Genomic DNA, 23,592 nt, shown 5'->3' on the forward strand with positions numbered 1-23,592 from the left:
CCTACCACCAGTGTTTCCACACTAAACCACGTCCTTTAGTACAACATCCAGATGTTACTTGAACACACCTCCAGGGACAGTGACTCAAACACCTCTCTGGGCAGCCCATTCCAGCGCCTGACCTATGTCTTGCAGAAGAAATTTTTCCTAACGTCCAACCTGAATCTCCCCTGGCACAACTTGAGGCCATCCCCTCTAGTCCTGTTGCTAGATATGTGGCAGAAGAGGCCGACCTCCACCTCTCCTCAGCCTTCTTTCAGGCATTTGTGCAGAGCCATAAGGTCTACCATGAGCGTCCTCTTTTCCAGACTAAACTGATCCCAGCTCCCTCAGCCATTCCCTGAAAGACTTGTGCTCCACACCCCTCACCAGCTTCATTGCTGTTCTCTGCACATGCTCCAGGGCCTCAATGTCTTTCTTGTAAGGAGAGGTCAAAAATTGAACTTGAGGTGCAATTGAATTGTACAATTGAACAGTACTTGAGGTGCATCTTCACCAGTGCCGGGTACAGAGGGACGATCACTTCCCTGCTCCTGCTGACTACAGTAATTCTGGTACAAGCCAGGATGCTGTTAGCTTTCTTGGCTGTCTGGGCACACTGCTAGCTCATGTTAGCCAAGCATTGACCAACACCCTCAGGTCCATTTCTTCCATACAGTCTTTGCACTACTCTGTAGCTTTGCTTGGGACTGTTATGGCCAAAGTGCAGGAGCCAGCACTTGGTCTTGTTGAACTTCATCCCATTGGCCTCAGCCCATTGATCCAGCCTGCTGATATCTCTCTGTAGGGCCATCCTGTCCCCAGGTTGGTCAACACTTCCTGCCTACTTGATGTCATCTGCAAACTTACTGAGGGTGCACTCATTTCCCTTGTCCATGTCATCAATAAAGATATTAAACAGGATAGGATTTGACGTTAACTTTAGACTCTTCCCTACCTACTAGACTTAACAGGAATTGGGTGGCTTAAGCAAGCTTCTTTTGTTGCATACAGTTGTTATTTACTTGTTTATTCTATAGTTGTCCTTTTCCATATGCAGGCAAAGCTTTATCAGTTGCTTTCCATGCAAGCTAAAACTTTGAGGAAGCTTTATGGGTTTTAGGAGGGCGTTGGTTAGTTTCTTGGTTGAGCAACAATGAGCTGTCATCATCTAGATTTCCTGTAAAATAGTGTCTGATAATATTTCACTTAACAGTGGTTAGCTGCAAATTAAGTAATTCTTTAAAGATGTAGTCATTGCCTCCAAATCTATAACTGTGGTCTCTCACAATAATCTTTATTGCACACATCTGCACAATGGTACTGTTGTTCATTTTTCATGTTTACAAGTGTTATTGCTTGCATTCAGCTTCACAAATTATTCCCATTGTGTATATCCATGGTGTGAGAGTATATTTTTAAATCATGGGAAAGCCAGATTGTTTCCCAATCTCCTACTCCATCTCCTTCCAAAAAAATCTTACTTTACTTTGGAAAATAAAGGGCAAGAGAAAACTGGAAAATAAACAGGACAGGAGGCAATGGGCACAAACTGGAACACAAGTGGTTCCGTGTAAGCACCAGGAAAGTTTTCTGTGCTGTGTGAGTGACTGGCATTGATTGCCCACAGAGTTTGTGGAATCTCCCAGGGTAATCTCCAGAAAGTGCTTGGATATGGACATGGGTATCCTATACTGGGTGGTCCTTCTAGAGCAGGGGGGTGGACTAAATGACCTCCTTAGGTCTCTTCCCACCTCCACCATTTTGTGATTCTTTGATATCCCTAATTTCTGGTCAATCAGAGTCTTAATCTGGCAAGGTAACATCTCTTTTTCCAAGTTTTTTACACTTGTAAAAAATGCAAATACTATTTTCTTGTGACCTTGTAAAAGATCTTCTGACTCCATTTTATATTGGTATTAGCTTTGTTCTTCAAAGTAGAGGTATTGCATTTGTGATTCCTGTTTTGTAAGAAAGCTGGGTTACTTTATCTTATGGCTCTGTGCTTCTGAAAACAACTCTGATTCTTGTTTACTGGATCTTGGTCTATCCAAGTTTGAAGATCACATCTCTTTTGATCAAGAGGACATCACCTTCATACCTCATACCTTTTTAGATACTTTAAAAAAATATGGTGCTAATTTGTGTGTGCACATCTTTGGCAATGGAGGCGATAATTAAATAGAGCAGTTTGAAATCAGGTTAGTAATCAGGCAGAAAAATTGGCATGAAGAGACAAGGGAGGCGAACAGTTATTTGTGTGAGCACAGTACATAGAGAACAGCTGAGAACCTGACTTGTGTGCTGGTATGTCTGCAAATATTTTGGTGCCTTTGATATTTCTGTTGTTGTTGTTGAAGAGTACACATTGGCTTTGTCTCTAGTAGTAAACTGAACAGGGCCAAAGCACATGTATTCCCAGAGACCTGAAAATTATTATCTGTACTGTCAAATTATCTGAAAAATATGAGGCAAGGTTCTGCCCTATGCCAAGCATCCTCTTCTGAACAACTTCTTGCACTCTGAAGAATTACTACAGGCCGGGCACCGTAGTAGGCAGCTTTGGGTGTTCACACTGCTCTGAAGCCTTGCAATGCAGAGGCCAGTTGACTTCTGTATCAGAAAACCAACTGGGGCATGTCTGAATTTTGTGTGTAGATTGTAGCTGTTAAGAGTAAGAAGAGTTTCTGTTTGTGCTAAATCCCATGGTCAGGAAAGCAGGAGAGGATACTTCTTCATTATCTTCCCAAAGAAAAATGATCAAGAATGCTGATCATTTTTACTGTATCAGCTTGAAAATGTTGCCACTTTGATGTCTGTGTGTAGGAAAAAGCAGTTCCTACAAGCTAGCATGATAAGCCCCTCTGCTTTGAGAAAAGCCATAGAGACATGATAGTGTACAGGGTGTCCTTAGCTGCATAATTGCAGCTGTTGTGAACATCTTGGATCTTAAAGTGAAGTTGGTGTGATGCTACTAAGAGGCAGTTTTTGTTCTGCTTTCTTTTATAAAGAATAGAAATCCATCAGCTGTTTTTCAGTATGTTTTTATAGCTGATTTTGCAATGCAGTAGTCATTATCACCATTTTAAATCTTTTGGCCCTTTGTATGCCGTGGGTTGCCTCTTGATGTGAAATTGCAAAGGAGTTATGTGAAACGTAATGTTTGTAAAATGCTTTGAAGATGAAAAGCTCTACAGTAGGTTTTTATTATTACCAGAGGCAAAGTGAACAGGAGCAGCTTAATGTTGGACTGTTCATTTCCCAAGAGATGGCTTTGTTTTGAAGAGTATGTAATCCACTGGGCTGGAGTCAGAATGCTCTTATTTCAAGTTGGAATATAAACAAATTAGCAAACTTTCTACCTTGAGATTATTTGCATGAGAGGTCTGTGAAAGAGCAGAGGAAGTTTTGGTGCAATCTCGGCTCTGTTTGAAATAACATTTATTTGGTGTATTTGGCTTCTGCTGCCCAAATGTATTTCGAATCCAATCCTTTTAAACATCCTTATCAGTGAAGCAGCATTTTGCCACAGATCAGGTCTTTTTCTACAGCTATGATCATTTTCTGTTCGCATTTAATATGTGAAAATCGTGTCTGCATTCAGAAATGGTGACAGTTTATTAGAATTGGGTTTAATTTGGTTTTAGTGCTCCAACACGTATAGAAAAATGTTACTTCCAGCCCATACTGAGATCATAAGCTGATAGGTGGCTGTAGGGATGTGCTGTACTGCTGCTGTTCCCTCGGCCCTTGGAGAAGGAGGAGCTGCATGGCTCCATCAGAAATCCAACTTCCCATAGCGGGGAAGCTGCTTCATGGACACGGCTGTCATCACGTGCCCCGCCATCCCCGTCGCCCCTGCGGTGGGCCATCAGTTCCAGCCAGCAGCATTGTTTTGACAGAGCTGTTCTGTGGTGTCAGCACCGGGTGCCTCTGGGGAGGCGGCACGGCCGGCATTTCTGAGATGGCTATTGTTGGTGAAGGGGCTGCTGGGCCGCGGCCAGGCGCGAGGCACCACGGCCCTGCGGCCTTGAGCGGGCCGCCTCGCCCACCGCAGCTGCGGCCGCTCTGGGCTCCTGCCTGGCACTTGCAGAAATCGCTGTGGAATTTGCTGATTCTGCCAGAGCGGAGCTAAATACTTGTTCCCAAGTGGTATGGCCCATCGGTACAGCTGCCGGTTACAAAAAACATGCGAGGGCTCTTATCCCTAATAATCGAGCTTCGTCAGGTTATTGTGAGCTCAAGATGGTCGGAGTCATGCTATCGTGGAGTACCTCCTTGCTTAGCTTACAGGAAGCTTTTGCCTCTCGTGCTTCGGTTAAAATGGTCATCTATTATTGGCTGCTTAGCCAGAGGTGGAAGGGGAGGCTAAACTTCCCCTCCGTATTGCTGGTGAGAGTTAACTGGCACTGCCCAGCTGTGCTTTCGTAATGTTCTGACCTATTTACACAACAGAACCGATCAGAACAAAATAAATGGTTCTGATGAAATACTGAACGCTGTATTATAACAGTTACGTTTGGCAGTGGGTGTTCTCTTCATTTTTTCATAGATAGACAAAATCAAAATGCTGCCGAAACCTTCAGTATCAACCGTCAGTGAGTAGCTTGTTTCTTCTGGGACAGTTTGGTTGCTCAGTTGGAACAAATGCTCATAAAGCAACTGACAAAAAAGGCTTATGAGTAGCTTCATCATTCTACCATGCAGAATAATCAATAATTGCATAATTTCAAGCAATTTACAGAATGTATCTACAAATATTGTGGATCTTCTCTCCGAGGTGGAATCTCCTTGAAGGAGTGTTAAGTAGGAAGCATGAAACTGTGTCAGACTGTAGGAAATGTCAGTTTCCTGCCTTTGTTTTCTGTTTTGTAATAGCTATAGGGGACACTTGTAATTATTTCCTCATTTTTATGTGGTATCCCTTAAGGAACGAATTGAGAAGGAACTAATGTTTCATTTTAGCTATTTGGACAATCGTTCCATATTTCCTGGGCAACAAGTATTTGGTAGTTTGGAGGATACAGTTGCTTGATGCTCAGGACAAGAGATCTCTCTTTGTATTTTGCACCTGGAATTCAGATTCTGAGAATACTAAAATGGAAGTGTTTTTTTTTTTAACATGTCTTCTTTTTTTTTCTTCCTAATTCTATTTAGTGATAGTCCCAACGCTGTGCATGAGGTGGATAAGTGGTTACCACGACTGCACTCAGTTGTCATAGGACCTGGCTTAGGCAGAGACGAAGCTTTACTTGAGAATGCTAAGGTAATGTGTTTACTGAGTTTTTATACTTTGTCTTATTGTTGAATTTTATTAACCAATTTCGTATCTTTTGCTTGATTACACCAATGTTTGTGATCAAGGCTACTAACTCACAGGTTAAACAAAATTGTTGCAATATATTTCCATAATTGAAAGGAGTCTCTGTGATATTTTCCATAGTTCATTCTCACCCACTTTCTTAAGAAATCTACATAAAATTGGTTCCTTTTGTTTGATTTTTATTTTTGTGTTGTTGGTTTTTGTTTGTTTGTTTGTAAATGAATGGTTAGTATTTATTGTAGCAATTATAATTTAAAGGGAAGAGTTTAACTGGGTATTGTTGACGGAAAATTGCAGCTGTTAATTATGGTCTGCATTATTAAAATTCAGAGGGAAGTTTTAAGTTCAGAGACCCATGTGGTTGTTTTGATTTGCTTTTGTTTTCATTGTTAAAGTTGCTAATTAGAAATAGATATTGGGATCTCTAGGTTAAGGGCTCTGTGTTTCCTTAGGTGCTGAGCACCTGTTACTGTAAGAACCTCAGTATGAATTTGAGTTCCTAATTTTAGGAGCTATATTTGGCAGCATGTGCTAGGAGGAGTACCAGAGAACAGAGAGTGTGTCCCCTTGCAATAAGAAATAATAGTCTTAATTATAAAATGTTTCAGAGTTCTACTCTGGATAAAGAAGTAATCCTATTTTCTCTCAAGTCTTAATGTTGGACTGAAAACAGGAGCTTAGATAGCTCTGTGCATTAAGCAGTAGGCACCCACACAGCCTTCCAGATGTCCTGTGCTACTCCCAACACATCTTTGCATGTTTCAGTTCAAACAAAATAAGGTTGGTATTAATTTTAAAAAGTCTGAGACGTTACACTGAATTAATCAGTGGTACTAACAAGTGGAATTAATAGAATTTACAGAAGTGTTGGAAGTTAAACAGTGGATTTACAAAGCGTAAGAAGCTGTAAATCCAAGCTATCCAAGACATGTAGAATCCCTTACAGTAGAGGAGGTCATTTTTGCTAAGCTTATGTTAGAGAAAGTTGCCTTTGAAAGTTCTTCACTCCTTTTAACCTTCTCCTTTCAAAAAGTGTGTCTTGTATGACACAGGTACAAAACTAATAAAAAACATGGATCCAGAGTGGCAATAAAGGAATTTAATACAACTGATAATGAAGCAAATTTGATCCTACATGAAAACTTTCATCAGAGATTTTTAGAACTTCGTGAGGAATTCTTTCTCCAGCAAAAGGATTTGAGCGATGTTTTTCATTTTTTATTTTACTTTTCTTGCTAAAGAAAAGTGACTTTAAACGAAAGTAAATAACACTTTGTTTACAATATCTAAAATACTTAAGTTTCTTCAGTGTAAAAATTCCATCCGGATTTTAAAGACATCTGTCATGTTCTTATCTGCATTACAGAAGTATCTGGAAGATTCCTTTTCTTTATTAAAGATGTTCTTCCCTATTGCTGAAAACAATTTTTACTTTCTTAGTAAATTATAGTCATGCTTTTACTTCAGCTTGAGTATGCTTCTTGAGCTTACATGCAGTCAACAAAACAAATACAGCCGATGAAGACCAGCCATTTGGAAGTTCCTTCATACTGAAATCTAGGGTCATGTTTTTGTGAGCTGTAGGTCTGACCTTGTTTATTTCAAGCCACATTAAAGCTCAACTTCTTTGTCTTTGCTATAATAATGTAAATGTTTGTTAGTTATCCAGTTACATCTGGTTTTTTTTTGCTTGTTTGAATCCCACAACCATTATCTCCTAAATTCTTCATTCAACCAAAAGCTTTAGTAAGTGCGTATAACTGGGGGCAAATGAACACTGGTTGTGTGCTTAAGAAAGAATAGTGTTTCTCTGTGCTGAGGAAAGGCTGTCTCCCTCTTGTTTCTGCAGTGAATGTTAAGCTTTGTATCACTCTTCACCTTCCAAAAACCAAGCAAGTGATGATAGCATTGCTATATTAAACTTTTCTAAGATGCTGGCTGAAAGTGTAGTTCTCTCTCTTCCTTTAAGCTAACCTCAGCATGCTGTCATTGGAGTACATTGCTGAGATGTAGATTAGTGTCTGCTTTTGTTTCAGGGTTTTGTATCAGAGTGGCAGTGACAATGAGAGGTTTCCTCTATTCCTCTTTCCTCATTGAAGTGATGAGGCTTAGTGATCCATCAGCTGACTGATGCTGTTTCTATCTGGGTCTTGAATATCTCCAGAGGAAAATCCACAGCCGCCCTGGGTAGTGTGTTCCAGTGCTCCATCACCCTCTCTGTGAAGAAGTTCCTTTGCATGTTGCTGTGGAACTTCCTATGCTCCAGTTTATGGCCATTTCCCCTTGTCCTGTCCCCACAGACCACTGAAAAGAGGTTGGCCATGTCCCTTTGAAGCTCACTCTTAAGATATTTATTAACATTAATAAGATCACCTCTGAGTCTTTTCTAAAGGCTAAACAGACCCAGGTTGCTCAGCCATTCATCATAGGGGAGATGCTACGGGCCCTTTAACATCTTTGTGGCCCTCTGCTGGACTCTCTCCAGGAGATCCCTGTCACTTTTTGTACTGGGAATTCCAGAACTAGATACAGTACTCCAGGTGAGGCTTGACCAGGGCAGAGTAGAGGGGGAGGATTGCCTTCCTTGACAAGCTCCATACCCCCCATTGTGGAAGAGCTGCCCCCCACCAGCTCAGGCTGCCCAGGGCCCCATCCAACCTGGCCTTGAGTGCCTTCAGACATGGGGCACCACAGCTTCTCTGGGCAGCTGTGGCAGTGCCTCACCGCACTCTGAGTAAAGAATTTCCACCTTTATAGTTAATCTGTTTTTCCCCTCTTTTAGTTTAAAGCCATTTCCCCTTGTTCTATCACTATTAGACTGTATAAAATGTCTCTTCCCTTCCTGCTCATAAGCTCCCTTTAAGTACTGGAAGGCTGCAATGAGGTCTCCCTTGAGCCTTCTCTTCTTCAGGCTAAACAAACACAACTCCCACAATCTTTCATTGTAAGAGAGCCCTTTGATCACATTAATGGCCCTTCTCTGGACTTGCTCCAACAGCTCTGCATCCTTCTTTTGTGGGGGCCCCAGATCTGGACACAGGTTGACCTCAACAGACTTGAAAGGTGGGCCTGGGTGAACCTGATGAGGATCAACACAGCAAAGTACAAGGTTTTGTACTTGGGCCAGAGGAATCCCAGGCATTTATACAGGCTGGAAGGAGCAGCCCTTGAGAGGCACCCTGCAGAGAATCTGGGGTCCTGGTGGATGAAAAATTCAGCATGAGCCAGTAGTCTGCTTTTGCAGCTTGGAAAGCAAATGGTATCCTGGGCTCCAACAGAAGAGGGGTGCTTTCAGAGGGGAAGAGCTGCAATTCAGAACCACTTGGCGGTTCATTCATACAAGTGAATGGCCACAGCACAGCGGGCCTTTGTAATCACAGCACCATGGAATATCCCGAGTTGGAAGGGAACCACAAGGATCACGTTGACATGGTGGAAAGAAGAGATGCCATTCAAAGGGACCTCAACAGACTTGAAAGGTGGACCTCTGAACTGGCCAGCAGGGACAGGGAGGTGATTGTCCTTCTCTACTCTGCTCTTGTGAGGCCCCATCTGGAGTACTGCATCCAGGTCTGGAGCCACCAGTACAAGAAAGACAGAGGGCTGTTGGAGATGGTCCAGAGGAAAGTCACAAAGATGATCAGGGGACTGGAGCACCTCCCCTATGAGGACAGGCTGAGAGAGCTGGGCTTGTTCAGCCTGGAGAAAAGAAGGCTGCAGGGTGACCTCATTGCAGCCTTTCAGTACCTAAAGGGAATCTACAAACAGGAGGGGAATCAACTGTTGGAAAGGGTGATAACAGCAGGACAAGGGGAAATGGTTTCAAGTTGAGTGAGGGAAGATTTAGGTTGGATGTCAGGGGGAAATTCTTTACAGAGAGGTGCTGGAACAGGCTGCCCAGAGAGGTTGTGGATGCCCCGTCCCTGGAGGTGTTGAAGGCCAGATTGGATGGGGCCCTGGGCAGCCTGGTCTAGTATTAAATGGGGAGGTTGGTGGCCCTGCATGTGGCAGGGGGGCTGGAGATTCATGATCCTTGAGGTCCTTTCCAACCTGGGCCATTCTGTGATTCTGTATCTTTATGATATACCTACTTCCTTCTCACTTATGGAATCATGGAACTGTTTGAGATTAAAGGGACTTTAAAGATCTTTTCCTACTCCCCTGCAGTGAACAGGGACACCTACAGCTTGATCAGGTTACTCAGGGCCTGATCCAGCCTGGCCTAGGGGGGGAGTGCATTGACCATGTCTCTGGGCAACCTGTTCCAATGCTTTGCAACACTTATTGTAAAAATTTTTGTTTTTATATCCAGTCTAAATTTCCCCTGCTTTAGTTTGAAACCATTTCCACTTGTCCTATCATAACAGACTACTAACAAGTTTGTCCCCTCCTTTCTCATAGTCTCCCTTCTGACACAGAAAGGCTACTGTGTTAATGCCCTCCATGGGCATGGTGTTTCAAGTCCTTTCAACAACCTTTTGGAAAAGAAGCATTTTATGATCAGTTTTCTTTTATGCTTTTCCTGAGTGTAGTGATACTCTTTGAAGGCATACTCTTAGTTTTTTTTCCTACGGTTGACTGATTTTGATTATAGTTCTATTTACAAGACCTGTTACGAGAAGCTACTCAAAAAGTTATATCCCACTCTCTTTTATGAGCCTGTGCTAAAACTTTTACATACTACTCCTCAGCTGCCTGAGTGAGATCTTATGCTTCCTAGGTATGGGTTTGCAGGATCAGTCTGCAGTTTCACAAAAAAAATGTAGCAGTTAAATCTTTTGTTGGGTCCAAATACTTGTCAAGCTGGATTCCATGCAGATATAGAAGCTCTAGACTTGACCTCTGACTCCTGGAGCAAATAAGCAGTCCAAGCTATTCCACTGAAAGAGGAAGGAACAAAGGATCATTTCTCCTCCACTTCTCAGCTCTGGAGCATGCAGATTGAATTGTCTCTGTTCCCTGTTCTGCTTCAGTCTTCCAAAGTGCCTTTGTCACATCCTTTGTAGAGCTTGTCTTCTGCAGCCAGCTTCCTTGTAGGCAACATCAGGCTATCTCTTTTTCCCCTTCAATGTCTCTGATATTGGCTGGAGACAAAAGTACCACTGCTTCCTTGTGTTCACTGCCGTTGGTATGCAGCTGGTGCTGGTTTAGACTCTGTTGAGACAGTTTAGCTGTCTTTCAAGCAAGGCCAAGGTTGCTCATACTGTTGCCCGTCAGTGCTTAAAGGCAGCATGTTTCTAAAGTTATTGGCTATTTTCCTTTTATTTCACATGGAAGTACTGTGCCCCTATCTTATCTGCCCACCACAAGGACTTTCATTCAACCATTTCGGGGATGCTTGCACTTCTGCTCTTACAGTGATCTGGTTTTTCTTGTAGCATGAGTTGAATTGAACCAGGGCAATTCCCACCTGAAGAGCAGTTCCTCAGATTTGTGAGAGAACCAAGTTCCTATGCTGCAGGATGATGAATGCAGCTCCTAAGAAGACTTTGGAAAGGAGTTTTATCTTCCTTGTGTAGTCCTTGGGAAGAGCAATCAATGATTCCGCATGCTTTCGGATGTTCTGCATCTGCCTGCTGCCTGGCAGTTACGTGTTTATGGGCTTCGCTATGTGCTTATCACTTTCCAGCCTCTTTTTGTATCTTTCCCTTTCTCATTCTGTCATGAGTGTGATATTCCCGACAAATTTTCTGCTTCTGAGTTTGGTGAATCTCTTATTGGGTAGTTACTGGCTCTGTTCTCAAGTGGACTGATACAGAATTGCTGTTGGAATAGCAGTTATTGTTGGTATCAGGTAGAGAAAAGCATTCGTCCTTATGAAGAGCCTTATCCTAATTGAAGCATGTCTGATGTTAAAATCATTTTCTGTTGTCACTGGGCTCATTGCCTCTTTTCCTGAACTAGTAGCACTGAATCCTGGACTCAGCCTTTCTGTGTTTCATCTTACAGCAGCAAAGCTAAATTGCTGTTCTCAGCAGAGCAGGCTTACTTTCATTCTGTATGAGAGGTAATGGCTGATAGCAAAGTAGCTCTGTGTAACTCACGTTACAGGGTAAAATCGACTGGGTTCTCAATCTGCACGCTCATTCCTCTTACTCAATGCTCAAGCTTTGTTTTAGTTCCAATAAAATGTGTGGAATACCAGCTGAGGTTCTTCTCCTGACTGAGGCCTTTCCTGGCTGCCATTTCTGACCGCTGGTGTTGGTAGATAACACCAGCCTTCTCACCTTCCCCAGTGCTACCCTCCTGAGGCTCCCACACCAGTTATTCAAAGAGCATTTTCTACTGAAGATCTCTATCTGCTGGAATATACACTTCAGAAAATTCATTTTCTCTTGAATCTTTAGTTAAGGTTGCATGGAATTTTCTTGGCTTTAAGTACCTCTTGCTGGGAGTAACTGAAGTTTGGGCCATTGTCACGGATCACCTCCATGGATCCCATTTGAAGATTTTTCTTTTAGTGGATTCCTGGTCCCACCTCAAATGAAGTATCAGCCTTTCTGCCTTTCTGTTTCGTTGGTGGGATTCATTTCCCACCTTCAGGCCCCGCAGCTTCAGGATTTAGGCTGAGGAGATCTTCACTTATGATGAGACAGGTGCAGGGATATGATAGAGTTGTGTTTCTGTAGGAGTTATACTGGTGCAGGTACAACTTGGGAACACCAGCCCTAGGCAGATAAATGCTGTTGGTTATGCTAAGCAGTATTGCTGCTTATGCTCAGAACTATTAGTATTCAGTAGCTTCCACACAGATGTCTTGATTAGAAGAACAGTGTTTGAAAATATGCTAACAGAACCTTAAATACAGGTTTATGCAGCTTGCAAGCAGGATTTATTCTCTAATATATGTAATGGGTCTTGATGAAAGTCATTCACGGTTAAGTGGGATGTTTATTTGCTTTCTGTGTGCAGGCTTATATTGTTGTCTAACTTGATTTTGAAGCTTAAGATGTTCATAAGGAAAGCGTTGGCTTTGAATGCCTTCTCAACTCTTTCTGAGCAGTATTCAGCAAGAAACTGTAAAAGGAAATTGGCAGTGATAACTTATGGAGTTCAAATTAAGTCTATTTGTTTCATTTTAAGGCAAAATGCCAGGAACTCACCAGGAATATCTTATGCCAAATTGAACATTAACATAACCAACCGTAAGTTGGAAACCTTAAGGAGTTTGCTTTCTGACTGTAAGTGTTCAGTGGGTGAGACAGCATGTGAAAACTTAGTGCATTTGTTCATTCTGATTCAGAATTCTTACTTAAGATTGGAGTAAACAAGATTATCGTTTAAGCCGGATTTGTATGAGTTTAGGGATGGGAATACTTAAGTATAGCATCCCAAGTGGTTTCTAGTTGTGCATCAATTTGATGGGAGGTGACTAAAAAGGAGTGTTCTTTTTTCTGCATAACTGGAATAGCATTTTGGAGGCTTTTGCTTCTTCTGTTCAGATGTTATTTTCAATTACATCACTTTTAAACTTTAGCATATGATTGAGGCAAACGTTAAGCTGCAGTTCCTCCTCCAAGTTGGCAGATGATCTGCTATAAATTCAAACTGAGAATCTACAAGTAGATGATTCTTTCTTATTTTTCTCTTTATGTAGAACAGAACTGTTTTGATAACTGCCATCTACAGCACTTTCAGTCCTGTTAGTTTGAACAGCAGCTTCTAACATTTCCCAAAGCACTTGATAAGGTAGCAGGGTACTCTTTAGGAAAGTTGTTTTCACCATCTGCCTGGTTTAAATGAAATATTTTCCTGTGTACCTGCAGTTTTGGATAGAAGGGCCCAGCACGTGATACTAGAGTTAAAAGACAAAAGACCCAGGTACATTGAATGCCACATAAAGTATGGATAAAGATGCTATTTGTGTCAGGGAAGGGATATTTTTCTCTGTTAAATGTTTATTTCATTCAGGTAGTATGAGTGGTGATCAGTAGTTAATCATCTCATATGTAAGGTTCGAGAGCTGGGAGTGATTAATGAGCTAGTTATAGTTATGCATACAGGAGTATATAGGTAAAACTGAGGCAGTTGGGCAGCTGATATATATAAATTGCCCACAAAGCAAGACTTCGATTGACATTGCTCAATTTTGGAAGGAGGGCGAGTTCTTGGATTACTGTGTGGGAACTAACAGAGACCAGAGCAGGACCTTTTGAAGTTAACTGCATGTTTCCACCAGTAGCTTAAAAAAGCAGTTAACTTGGAAGGTGGCTCCGATGCGAAGCAGCGAAACTTCAGTTTTCACATATTTTTTAAACCTTCTGTATTAAAGCTATGAAAGGGTTGATAACTGCAGGACAAGGGGAAATGGTTTTAAGTTAAGGGAGGGGAGATTTTGGTTGGACGTCAGAGGGAAGTTCTTTACAGAGAGAGTGGTGAGGTGCTGGAACAGGCTGAACAGAGAGGTTGTGGATGCCCCATCCCTGGAGGTGTTCAAGGCCAGATTGGATGGGGCCCTGGGCAGCCTGGTCTAGTATTAAATGGGGAGGTTGGTGGCCCGGCATGTGGTGGAGGGGGGTTGGAGATTCATGATCCTTGAGGTCCTTTCCAACCGGGGCCATTCTGTGATTCTGTGAAAGCTATGCTGTTTAGGGATGTTCCTTTCCCTGCCCACCCCGCCATCCCCAGCAGCTGTGGCTGTAGCCTTGAGCACAGCCTGGACTTGGAATATTTGCCTGCCTCAAGCTGTTCAAGACGACAAACTTGTGCTTGCTAAGCCCATTTTCCAAGCATCTCTACCACAGAGCTGCCTCCTGACCTCTATGAAGCTGAGTCTGTGCTAACTCTGCATTTTTCCAGGCTCAAAGCAAGGAACACAGAAATACTTCCTAATGGTGTTAGTTCCCATCTGTAGGAGCTGGTAGGGAGTGTGCTGCCTCAAGTCTGGCTACTCCAGCTTAGTCAGATGAGAGCCCAGGTCAGCCCACTGTTTTTGGGTTAGTAGCACATGATGAACAGTGGAGCTAAACTGTAATGTCAGTCACCTCGGTGTTGCCAATATTTCTGAACTAGTATCTGTGCTTTTGGAGAATGATTCTATCAGCCTCTTTGATTACCCTGCCCGAGAACTGCAGGGTAGAATAACTGACCCTCGGGTCAGTACTGGGACCAATGCTCTTTAATATTTTCGTCAATGACATCGACAGTGGGAATTGAATACAGCAAGTTCCCAAATGACACCAAGCTGTGCGATGCAGTCCACATGCCTGAGGGATGGGATGCCATCCAGAGAGATCTAGACAGGCTTAAACAGTGGGCCCAGGAGAATTTCGTGAGGTTCAACAAATCTAAGTGCAAGGTCTTGCACCTGGATTGTGGGAACTCACCCCCACTCTCCAAATCAGTGCAATCTGGGGGATGTGAGGATAGAGCACAGCCCTGCTGAAAAGGACTTAGGGATACTAGTGGGTGGCAAGCTGGTCACAACCCAGCAATGTGCCCTCACAGCCCAGAAAGCCAACCATATACAAAAGAAGCATGGCCAGCGGGATAAGGGAGGTGATCCTGCTCCTCTACTCTGTGCTGAAACCTCACCTAGAGTACTGCATCTGGATGTGGAGTCCTCAGCACAGACCTGTTGGGGCACATCTAGACGAGGGCCACAGAAATGATCTGTGGAATGGAACACCTCCCCTATGAGGACAGGCTGAGAGAGCTGGGGCTGCTCAGGCTGGAGAAGGCTCCAGGGAGACCTGATAATTGCCTTTCAGTATCTAGAGGGGGGCTATAAGAAGGAAGGGGACTGCTAAAGCATGGTCTCTGGTGATAGGACAAAAGAAAATGGTTTCCAACTAAAAGAAAGGATGTTTAAACTGAATATGAGAAGAAGGTTTATTACAATAGGGTTGGTGAGGCACTGGAACAGGTTGCCCAGAAATGTGGGTGCCCCATCCTTGGAGGCACCCACGGTCAGGCTGGGCAGGGCTCTGAGCAACCTGATTGAGCTGTGGGTGTGTAGATGCCCTTGTTCATTGCAGGGGAGTTGAGCTTTAAAGGTCCCTTCCAACTCCAATAATTCTGTAATGCTGATGAACTTTGCAGGCCTCAGCTGACTGGAGTTCCAGGTACATGAAAATAGACTTGGTTGCAAGGTACGTAGTGCCCAGATGCCAAGGGAATCTGACAGTTACCTATTTGGACAAGTGAAGACATTATTCACAGAAGTCTCGTTGCTGACGAGTTGTAGACATGCAAACTGTTGTTTAAAAGACCTCATCTGCTCAGTAGCCCACTGAAGATATTTTGTCTTTACTTTGGAATATCTAACAGAAAATTTAGTTGCATACTTGGCATTTTCAGATTGAAATAGAATGCACTTTTTATAGAGATTATAGCAAGGGTATACTGCTTACTGGGGTGTTAGGATGATTTTGTGGTCAGTGCTATCCAGTATTATGGTATGCTGAGTTTTGAACTGTCTTCAAACACACAGGTTAAGGAATTTTGCCAGGAATGGTCTGGGACATGGCTCTTTTTAAGGGACCTAAGAAATGCACTGTTTATTGCTGGTGTCAGTAAAGGAAACCTTGCCCACAGTATCTTTCCTTTGCAAGGTAAAACGATGAGAGTGTGATGTATCTTTAGAGAAAATTAATTGCAATTGTGAGATAAATGTTGCTGCTTCATATGCTGCTACAGTGGTTTTCTGTTTGTTTCATTAAGATTCAATCTTTTATTGAAACCATTGACCTCAATTTCCTTATTTTTCCCTTTCAAATACTGAACGCCAAGGTTATTGTGTCACTAAACCAGTTCATCAGGAAAACCACAAGTTTACTTCTACTAATATTTCAAATATCATTGCAGATATTCTTTCTGCCCATGCACATCTAATTTTAAAAGCAGGAAAGTACACTTAAGTCAGATGTGGGCAGAACAGTACGTGATGGTCTTTTCTGTGATCCCATTGAGAGCCAGGTTGTATACTGCTGAACAAAGGCAGAGTAAGTAGAACACGTGTGCTATTGCTGATCCATGCAGGAGGTGGGAGGAGTTCTGACCGGCTGTAAGAAGCTGTGGATGTTCCCTTGAGCATGCTGCCTGGTGTCTGTTCCTTGTGCCTTGGGATTCATGCTCTCTGAAGACTTCCTTGGCAGTCTGGTCCTCCAGTTGTCCCCGGGAGCTCCACTGCAGTCCATTCCTTTCCCATGGAGGGAATGGAAATGTTCCCTCCATTCTGCTCCTAGTTCTTGTTTCTTGCAGACAGTGTCTTATACTCATTCATATCAGTCCACTCCCTTTTTTCGATTAGAATGGTGAATCTGTGCAAGAGTCCTGCATGTCTTTATTACTGAGACATTGGTGACCATCGTGTTTCAAGGCAAAGGTCACAGGCTGTAGACTGGATAAATCATTCAGTGGGCTGGGTTTTTTCCATTTTTTACCTTCTCTTCTTTCAGTAGTATCCTGCCCATTTGTTTCTCCAAGCTTCTTCCTCGTCGGGTCCTTTCCAGCATGGATGATCTTGATTTCATGTATTTTTGGTTCTGGTTTTCATAGAGTCATGGAATGGTTTGGGTTGGAAGAGACCTTTAAGATCACCTGGTTTCAATCCCCTGCTATAGGCAGGGGCACCCCCCATTAGACCAGGTTGCTCAAAGCCCCCTCCAGCCTGGCATTGAACACCTCCAGGGTGGAGGCTTCCAAAGCCTCCCTGGGCAACCTGTTCCAGTGTGCTACCACCCTCACAGTAAAGAATTTATTCCTAATATCTAGTCTAAATCTACCCTCTTCCAGCTTAAAGCCATTTCCCTTTGTCCTGTTTCAGTGAGTTTTGCTTCGTTTTTCAACAAAGAATTGAAATTTGGCTTTCTATTTCTATTGGCAGTCTGTTTTATAATTGCCATTTGAAAGCTGGAACAGAGAACAGAGATTTCTACTGAAATTAATACATTGTGTTTCAGCGGATAAACACGGAGATTCTTTGCCCTTACTCTGTAAATTTTCCCAGTTACAGTAAGGGGTTACCTTTATCCAGGTAGAGCACTGGCTCCTGCTGTAACACAGCTTGTTTCTCAGCTCTTACTGAGTAGGTTGCTGCCATACAAGTCCCAGATGGCCAGTCACAGGAGAAAGATTTTTCAGGGAATTGTGTGTTTCAAGAGTAGAGTGGGAGTAGATTGAGTTTAATTTTATCCTCTCTGGTTCCCTTCCTTTTAGGACCTCCACTAAAAATTGTACTCACCAAAGGACACTATTGTGGGCATTCCTAAATGTCAGGTATTTCTGGCCACTAGCAAATGCTAACTGTGTGGAAAGTTGTCCCTTACAGCAGCTTCAGGAGGTGTGTGAATCTCGGGTCGTTTCAAAAGGCAGTGTTTAGTTTCATCATTCATAGCTGTATGTGCTGGTGTTTAATTGTGTGCAGACCTGCCTTAACTTTGGAATTTGGGTGTTTTATTAGCAAAATTTTTTAGTTGTTTTAATTAGCAATATTCTAAGCCCTTTCCCATGTAAGTGATTATTGCTTGGGACAGAAGTGAGCAGCTAGTTCTTGCTCTTAGGAGGAGTCCTACTAGACAACATTAGATAGATTTTGGTGGAAAGTGAAGTTATCCTGAGCTGTATTTATTATACAATCACAATGAAGGTTCTTCTAATCACTCTTAAGTACTAACACAGGAAAGCCCATGCTGAACATGGAGGTGCATTTTCGGATGAAAATTCATCTTTCTGCTTCCAGAAATAAAACAGTCCCCATAGAGGATGTAGCCATTGTTGCTGTAAGCACCTCTTATTAAAATAACTCTTGTATGCTGCATTTGCAGTAATGGAGTGTTGAAAAGGTGGAGGAAACTTAATTCTTGATTCCTGAAATTACAGCAGTAAGTCTTCTCTGCTCTCTCTATGAGAACTGAGGAGGGACAGATACATCTGCAGGTGATCCATGCCACCCTAAATGCAATGCCTAAGCCAGATGCACTCCTGTACTGAGCCTTTTGACCTTTAAATGGCAGCAGGTGAGATGAATCCTGTCCACAATCGATAAGAAGCGGAGGTTCTCCAATGAATATCGTGCCCTTCAGGAGGTGATTATGTTATGAGAGCTCTCTTATTTCTGATTTTTATGGTTACCACATTATCCCTTTTCTCCCCACAACTTCCTCTCTGAGGTTCCGTGTCTGTCAACAGGCAGCTTCTGTCTGGATTTATGGAACAGGAAGAAAGGAAAATAATTACTTTTGGATTTTTCTTTTTTTTGAATTAAAAAAAGCTTTCTAAGTAAGGGAATGGACTTTGTATCCCCTGTTTGATTTATAAAGGGAGAAAGAGAAAACAAAGATTGCTTCAATGTGAGATCAGAAATTGATACCTCGGAGGCTCAGTACACAACAGAAGTTGCTTGGCCAGTAGATTTTACTTAACAAGATGGAATTTTTCTTCAGAGCAGAGGTCAAATGCCTCACTTAGATTGTGGAGAGCATGTTAGAGAAATGGGAGTTCAAAATGTTGTTAGAAAGAAATGTCTTATTTCTCTGGGGTGTGCCAGTGACCCGGCCTTCCAGAAGCTATTTACCTGTACCTGCTGTGCTTGTAAATTCCACCTTTTTTTTCCCTTAAGCATAAATTCTTGAGGTGAACAGTGAACCTTCAGAATTCATTGATTTAACCTGTTGTTATATATATATATATATATAGTAAGGAGAAATTCTAGCTAGTAGTCAGGGGACCAGACAGTAACAGCAACAGCCAAACCTTAATTGTTTCAGAAGCAGAAAACACTTTGGCAAAATTAATTCATTGGATCAATGAAAATAAAGTGAAAAGAATTGTTTGGAAAGATACTGACTTCTGAGGTGTGATGTCTTCCATCAGACTTGGTTAGGAGAAATGTTTATTCTATTCTGAAAAATGAAGCATTAAGAAAGATTGGTATGCTGAAACCAGAATAAACTGAGGATTCATCTTCATTGGAAGTGGGACACTAGTCATTTTAAGTGTACTGAAGAAATTTGAGGAAGCTGCTAATGAACAAAAAATATTCTTTCTAATTAAAACTGGTTAAAAAATGAGGTTGCAGTGAATGGTATCCATATCATCAAAAATTCTGGGGGATGTTTCTTCTTACACATTATCTTGTTAACCTCTTGGAGTTCAGTGCTATATAATATCTACTAAGAAGAGCCTACAGTTCAAAGGTAATTGGACTTGTGGATGTGTAACATTCATTTACACAGAAGAAAATATGAACCTGGGTGCTAGATCCGCAGCACTGTCTTAATGTAACCATTGAGTCAAATCAAATGTAATTTAAATTAAGTTAAAACAGCAGGCACAAAGCAGTACAGTTTCTGTGATGGGATAATTTTAATGAATAAAGAATCATAGAATGGTTTGGGTTGGAAGGGACCTTAAAGATCACCTAGTTCCAACCCCTTGCTATAGGCAGAGACACCTCCCACTATGGGTTGCTCAAAGTCCAATCCATCCTGGCCTTGAGTGCCCAGAGAGATTGTGGATGCCCCATCCCTGGAGGCATTCAAGGCCAGGCTGGATGTGGCTCTGGGCAGCCTGGTCTGGTGGTTGGTGACCCTGCACACAGCAGGGGGTTGAAACTGGATGATCATTGTGGTCCTTTTCAGCCCAGGGCATTCTATGATTCTTTTATCTTGTAAGTTTTTTTAAATCTTTCAAAGAGAGTCTACCTAGAGTTCAGTGATGCCACAGCTAGCTAGCTGTGCTCCTCACGCAGCTGCTGAATACACTTATTTGTAAATTTGAATATTTTTGTAGTAGCTGAATGGTATGAGTTGTATGAAATTTGCTGTTCAGAGTTGTACAGGCAACTGAATACAAAAGAGGACCTGTGGCATTCCCCTGGAATCTCAGGAGGGGGTTACAGCTGGTAGTCTGTGAAATGCAGCCCAAGCTGAGACCTGTGCAAGTGTGTACATGTAATGGAGAGGTTTATATTCTGTAGTGGCTCCTAACGCAGCTGCAGCTGTGTACTGAGAGAAGCCCTCAGGCTTGTTGCAGTGGGTCGTGTTTCAGTCTCACGCTTACATGAAAACAGTGCCCAAACGAGCAGAAGTAATGTTGGTTTGAAGCACGCTGCTGTGTTCTGGTCATCTATTTAGATACAGAAGGGAAACATTGCTACTGCAACTGGAAAAATTAGAATTGCGTAGGAGTGAATGAGGCTATGTGTATTCCATCATTAGTAATTTACAGGAAGCACTGTGGGCTGTGTTTATTCTGACTGTAAGAACAGAGGTACATATAGTACCCTGGAAATTAATTAATTGACGTTACTCATTTGGATTTTTCTCTCCTTTGTTACTTGGAGATGTACATTTCCTATATGTGACTTAAGTTGGCATCACGAGTCTCCTCCATCAGAGGAGTGAGTTAGGCATTGTTTTCTTCTTTGCTTATCAGTACCGCTGTGTCAACTGTATGTAGGAACCTTCTTGTGACTGCTTGAACTAGGGAGGGAATGATGCCACTGTCAAATTACCAATGGATATGAAAATGCCTTCTTTTACTTTAAAGAACGTAATAAAATTTATTTTGCTGTTAAAAAGCATGTTGTATCACCAGACTTACAGTACAGCACCTACCTTTTAGACAGGAAGAAAATGCAAGTGTCTTAAAGTTACCTGCATTTTTTTTTTGCAGGCTATTATAGAAAAATCAAAACTGAAAGGAATTCCTATCATTATCGATGCTGTAAGTACATTTTTGATTGATTCAGTGGCTTTGACATTTAAGAATCTATTCAGAAAATGTTTCTCTTGCTGTTTCTTGCAGGATGGATTGTGGCTTATTTCCCAGCAGCCTTCTCTTATTCAAGGGTACCAGCGAGCTATTCTTACTCCTAACTATATGGAGTTTAGCAGACTATATGAGGCCATGGTGAGCTATTTTCCTTCTTTGATACTTAAGTACACACAAGTTTAGTCTCAAAGGCTTTAAACACCCAATTACTGGGCTAAACATCACATGCTGGTTTTATATGCAAGATAAGCATTGTCTGGGTTTTCATTCTGGGGCATAATTGCCTCAGCAATACATATTCTTAAACAGAGCTCTCCTTTATGGGAGACCATTTCTTAGGTATTTCTGGCACTGCAATGGGTATAGAGTAAAAATACCTGGAAAGACTGATGATGATGCTTTTTCTTTTCCCCACACATGCTCAAGTAGCTAGCGTGTGTGTTAGAATGTTTTGTTCTAGTAATAAAATACGTACTGTGTGTGGAATTCTTGTGTTATAGCTTAGAGACCCCGTAGACAGTAGTGATCATCATGGATGTGTTTTAAGACTCAGCCAAGCCTTGGGGAATTTGACAGTTGTTCAAAAGGGAGAACGAGATCTTATTTCAGATGGAGAGAAAGGTAAGTGAGACCTTTTGCTCTCAGCAGTGTGATTTTTTTTGTTTGTTTTCAGTTGAAGGCCAGTGGCTGACTGTATAATAACTGGCTGGCTGTATTCTGACAATTGAGAAGGGGGGGAAAGGCTGTCTTTGCAGATCACCTTTAGGTGCCTTATGTGAGTTGGTATTTTAAAAAGAGCAATTTAGTTGCTGAAAAAAAGTTGTTGATATTATTTTGAATGTAAATGGCTGTAACCAATGTCCTATACTAAATGCATATTAAGAAACTCGTTCACAGAATCATAGAATGGCTTGGGTTGGAAAGGACCCCAAGGATCACCAAGTTTCAACCCCCTGTTCATTATTTTTGTAAGCTGTTTAAAAGTCCTTCACTGAAATGGTCTAAGTGCAGGTGTCACTGCTAAATCCATGCAGAATAATGCTGTTACACCATGTGTTGATGTGTCTGAAAAGATGATGTTCTGAGGTTCATGGACTGCTTAGTTGCTTGTTATTGTCCTCCATGGGGTTGTAGATTAGTATGTACCTATATGACTTATATATTAGCCCTGACAACTTTAATTTAGCTCTAGATCATCATTACAACTTCTAAAAACTGTCACTTACTAATATAGTTTAAGTGCACTTAATGAAATTAGCTGCTTGTCTTATGTTAAGATTGTTTGCTGGGATAAGTGTAAAATGAATTCATGAGTGTCCTCATCCCATTTTGAATGCATGGCATTATTTCACATACATAACAAGCAGCAGCCCTGCCCCTAATTACTTGAAATGCTGAACTCTGATAAATACTGATGTTTTCAGAATCTTTTTGCATATCCTTTTTTATTATTAGAAGCAATGGGAGTCTTTTATAACAGAAAAACACGTGTAGTACCACAGTTGGTTTGTGCAGAGCCACCTTCCACGTAGCCCCATTAGCACAGGTACTGTAGCAGACTGTGAAGCAAGCTGAGATTGGAAACAGTGTAGTTATGGCTGTGTGGTGAAGGACTTTGGGTCATGCAGCACCCACACTGCCTTACATAAGGTCTGCTGTCATATTTGTACCAACAGCTGACTTGATTTGCAGCCTTGGACTATCAGTCCACGCTTAAGGGAGAATGATCCATGCCAGAGGAAGAAATACCATGGCTTCAGTTTAGGTCAGTTAGAGACCTTTAGAGTACTGCAGCAAATCTTCCTGTGGTTTTTCTGTCAACCGTGTTACTTTTTGTGCAGGTTTGTTGCTTTTGTGATGACTGTTGGGAAAACTGGGTGACACTTCTGACTAAGCACACTGCCTCGTACATCTCTGATCTTTTGAGTTGCTCTTCTTGAGAGGTATATTCTCAGTGCTTGCTGCAGAGAGGAGACACTCAGTATCTGTTGTCTCTTGTCGTGCAAGGTTCAAAAAAGGGAGGAAGCAACTAAAAGTCTGCAATTTCAATTTTGAATGGTCAGGCGTGGCACAAATCTGGTGTTTTATGTCTTTTTGGGGCTTTCACTGTTATTTTCCCCCCCACCTTTTCCTTTGTCTAACATTCTGATTTTATTTCTCTTAGCAAAGCAGCTTTTTAATTTGAAATAAAAACAACTCTGTGCCTTTGTAGCAATTGTTTGATACAGCTATAGGCCGCGTTCGTGTTCTTACATTGGTTATATGATTGATGGCTTTCTCTCTCCTGAATTGCAGACGTCACAGGTAGCACTGCTGAGCCACGAGAAAGCAGTTGTCAAGTTGAATACAGATTATAGTGTCTACTGCAAACACTGTGTTTAGGTTTTGTGTTGCTGGTAAAGAGCTCCTGAGAATTTTGCAGAAAAGGCTTCAGCTTCCTTTTAACAAAAACGTTCTCTGGGTCTGAGAAACGCCGTTGGTTGATTTCTGAAGGGCTCCTCCAATGCAGCACAGAGCATGCTGTTGTGTCGCTGACCTTGAGTTCTCTCCCAGGTTTTCCATTCTTAACTCAC

General features: G+C 42.1%; 1 protein-coding gene across 4 annotated transcripts in view; it reads left to right on the plus strand.

Annotated features, from left to right (window-relative positions):
* Window positions 1–23,592, plus strand: part of NAXD (NAD(P)HX dehydratase) — a 50,311-nt gene that overhangs the window by 16,777 nt on the left and 9,942 nt on the right. For all 4 annotated transcript variants that reach the window (XM_048941723.1, XM_048941694.1, XM_048941714.1 and 1 more), the window contains 4 exons: window positions 5,137–5,245; window positions 20,921–20,971; window positions 21,053–21,157; window positions 21,520–21,640. In XM_048941723.1, coding sequence (XP_048797680.1) covers window positions 5,137–5,245; window positions 20,921–20,971; window positions 21,053–21,157; window positions 21,520–21,640 — 386 coding nt within the window. The remainder of the gene's footprint in view (window positions 1–5,136; window positions 5,246–20,920; window positions 20,972–21,052; window positions 21,158–21,519; window positions 21,641–23,592) is intronic.

Source organism: Lagopus muta, chromosome 1 (genome assembly GCF_023343835.1).
Source record: "Lagopus muta isolate bLagMut1 chromosome 1, bLagMut1 primary, whole genome shotgun sequence".
In the NCBI taxonomy this organism is placed as follows: Eukaryota; Metazoa; Chordata; class Aves; order Galliformes; family Phasianidae; genus Lagopus; species Lagopus muta.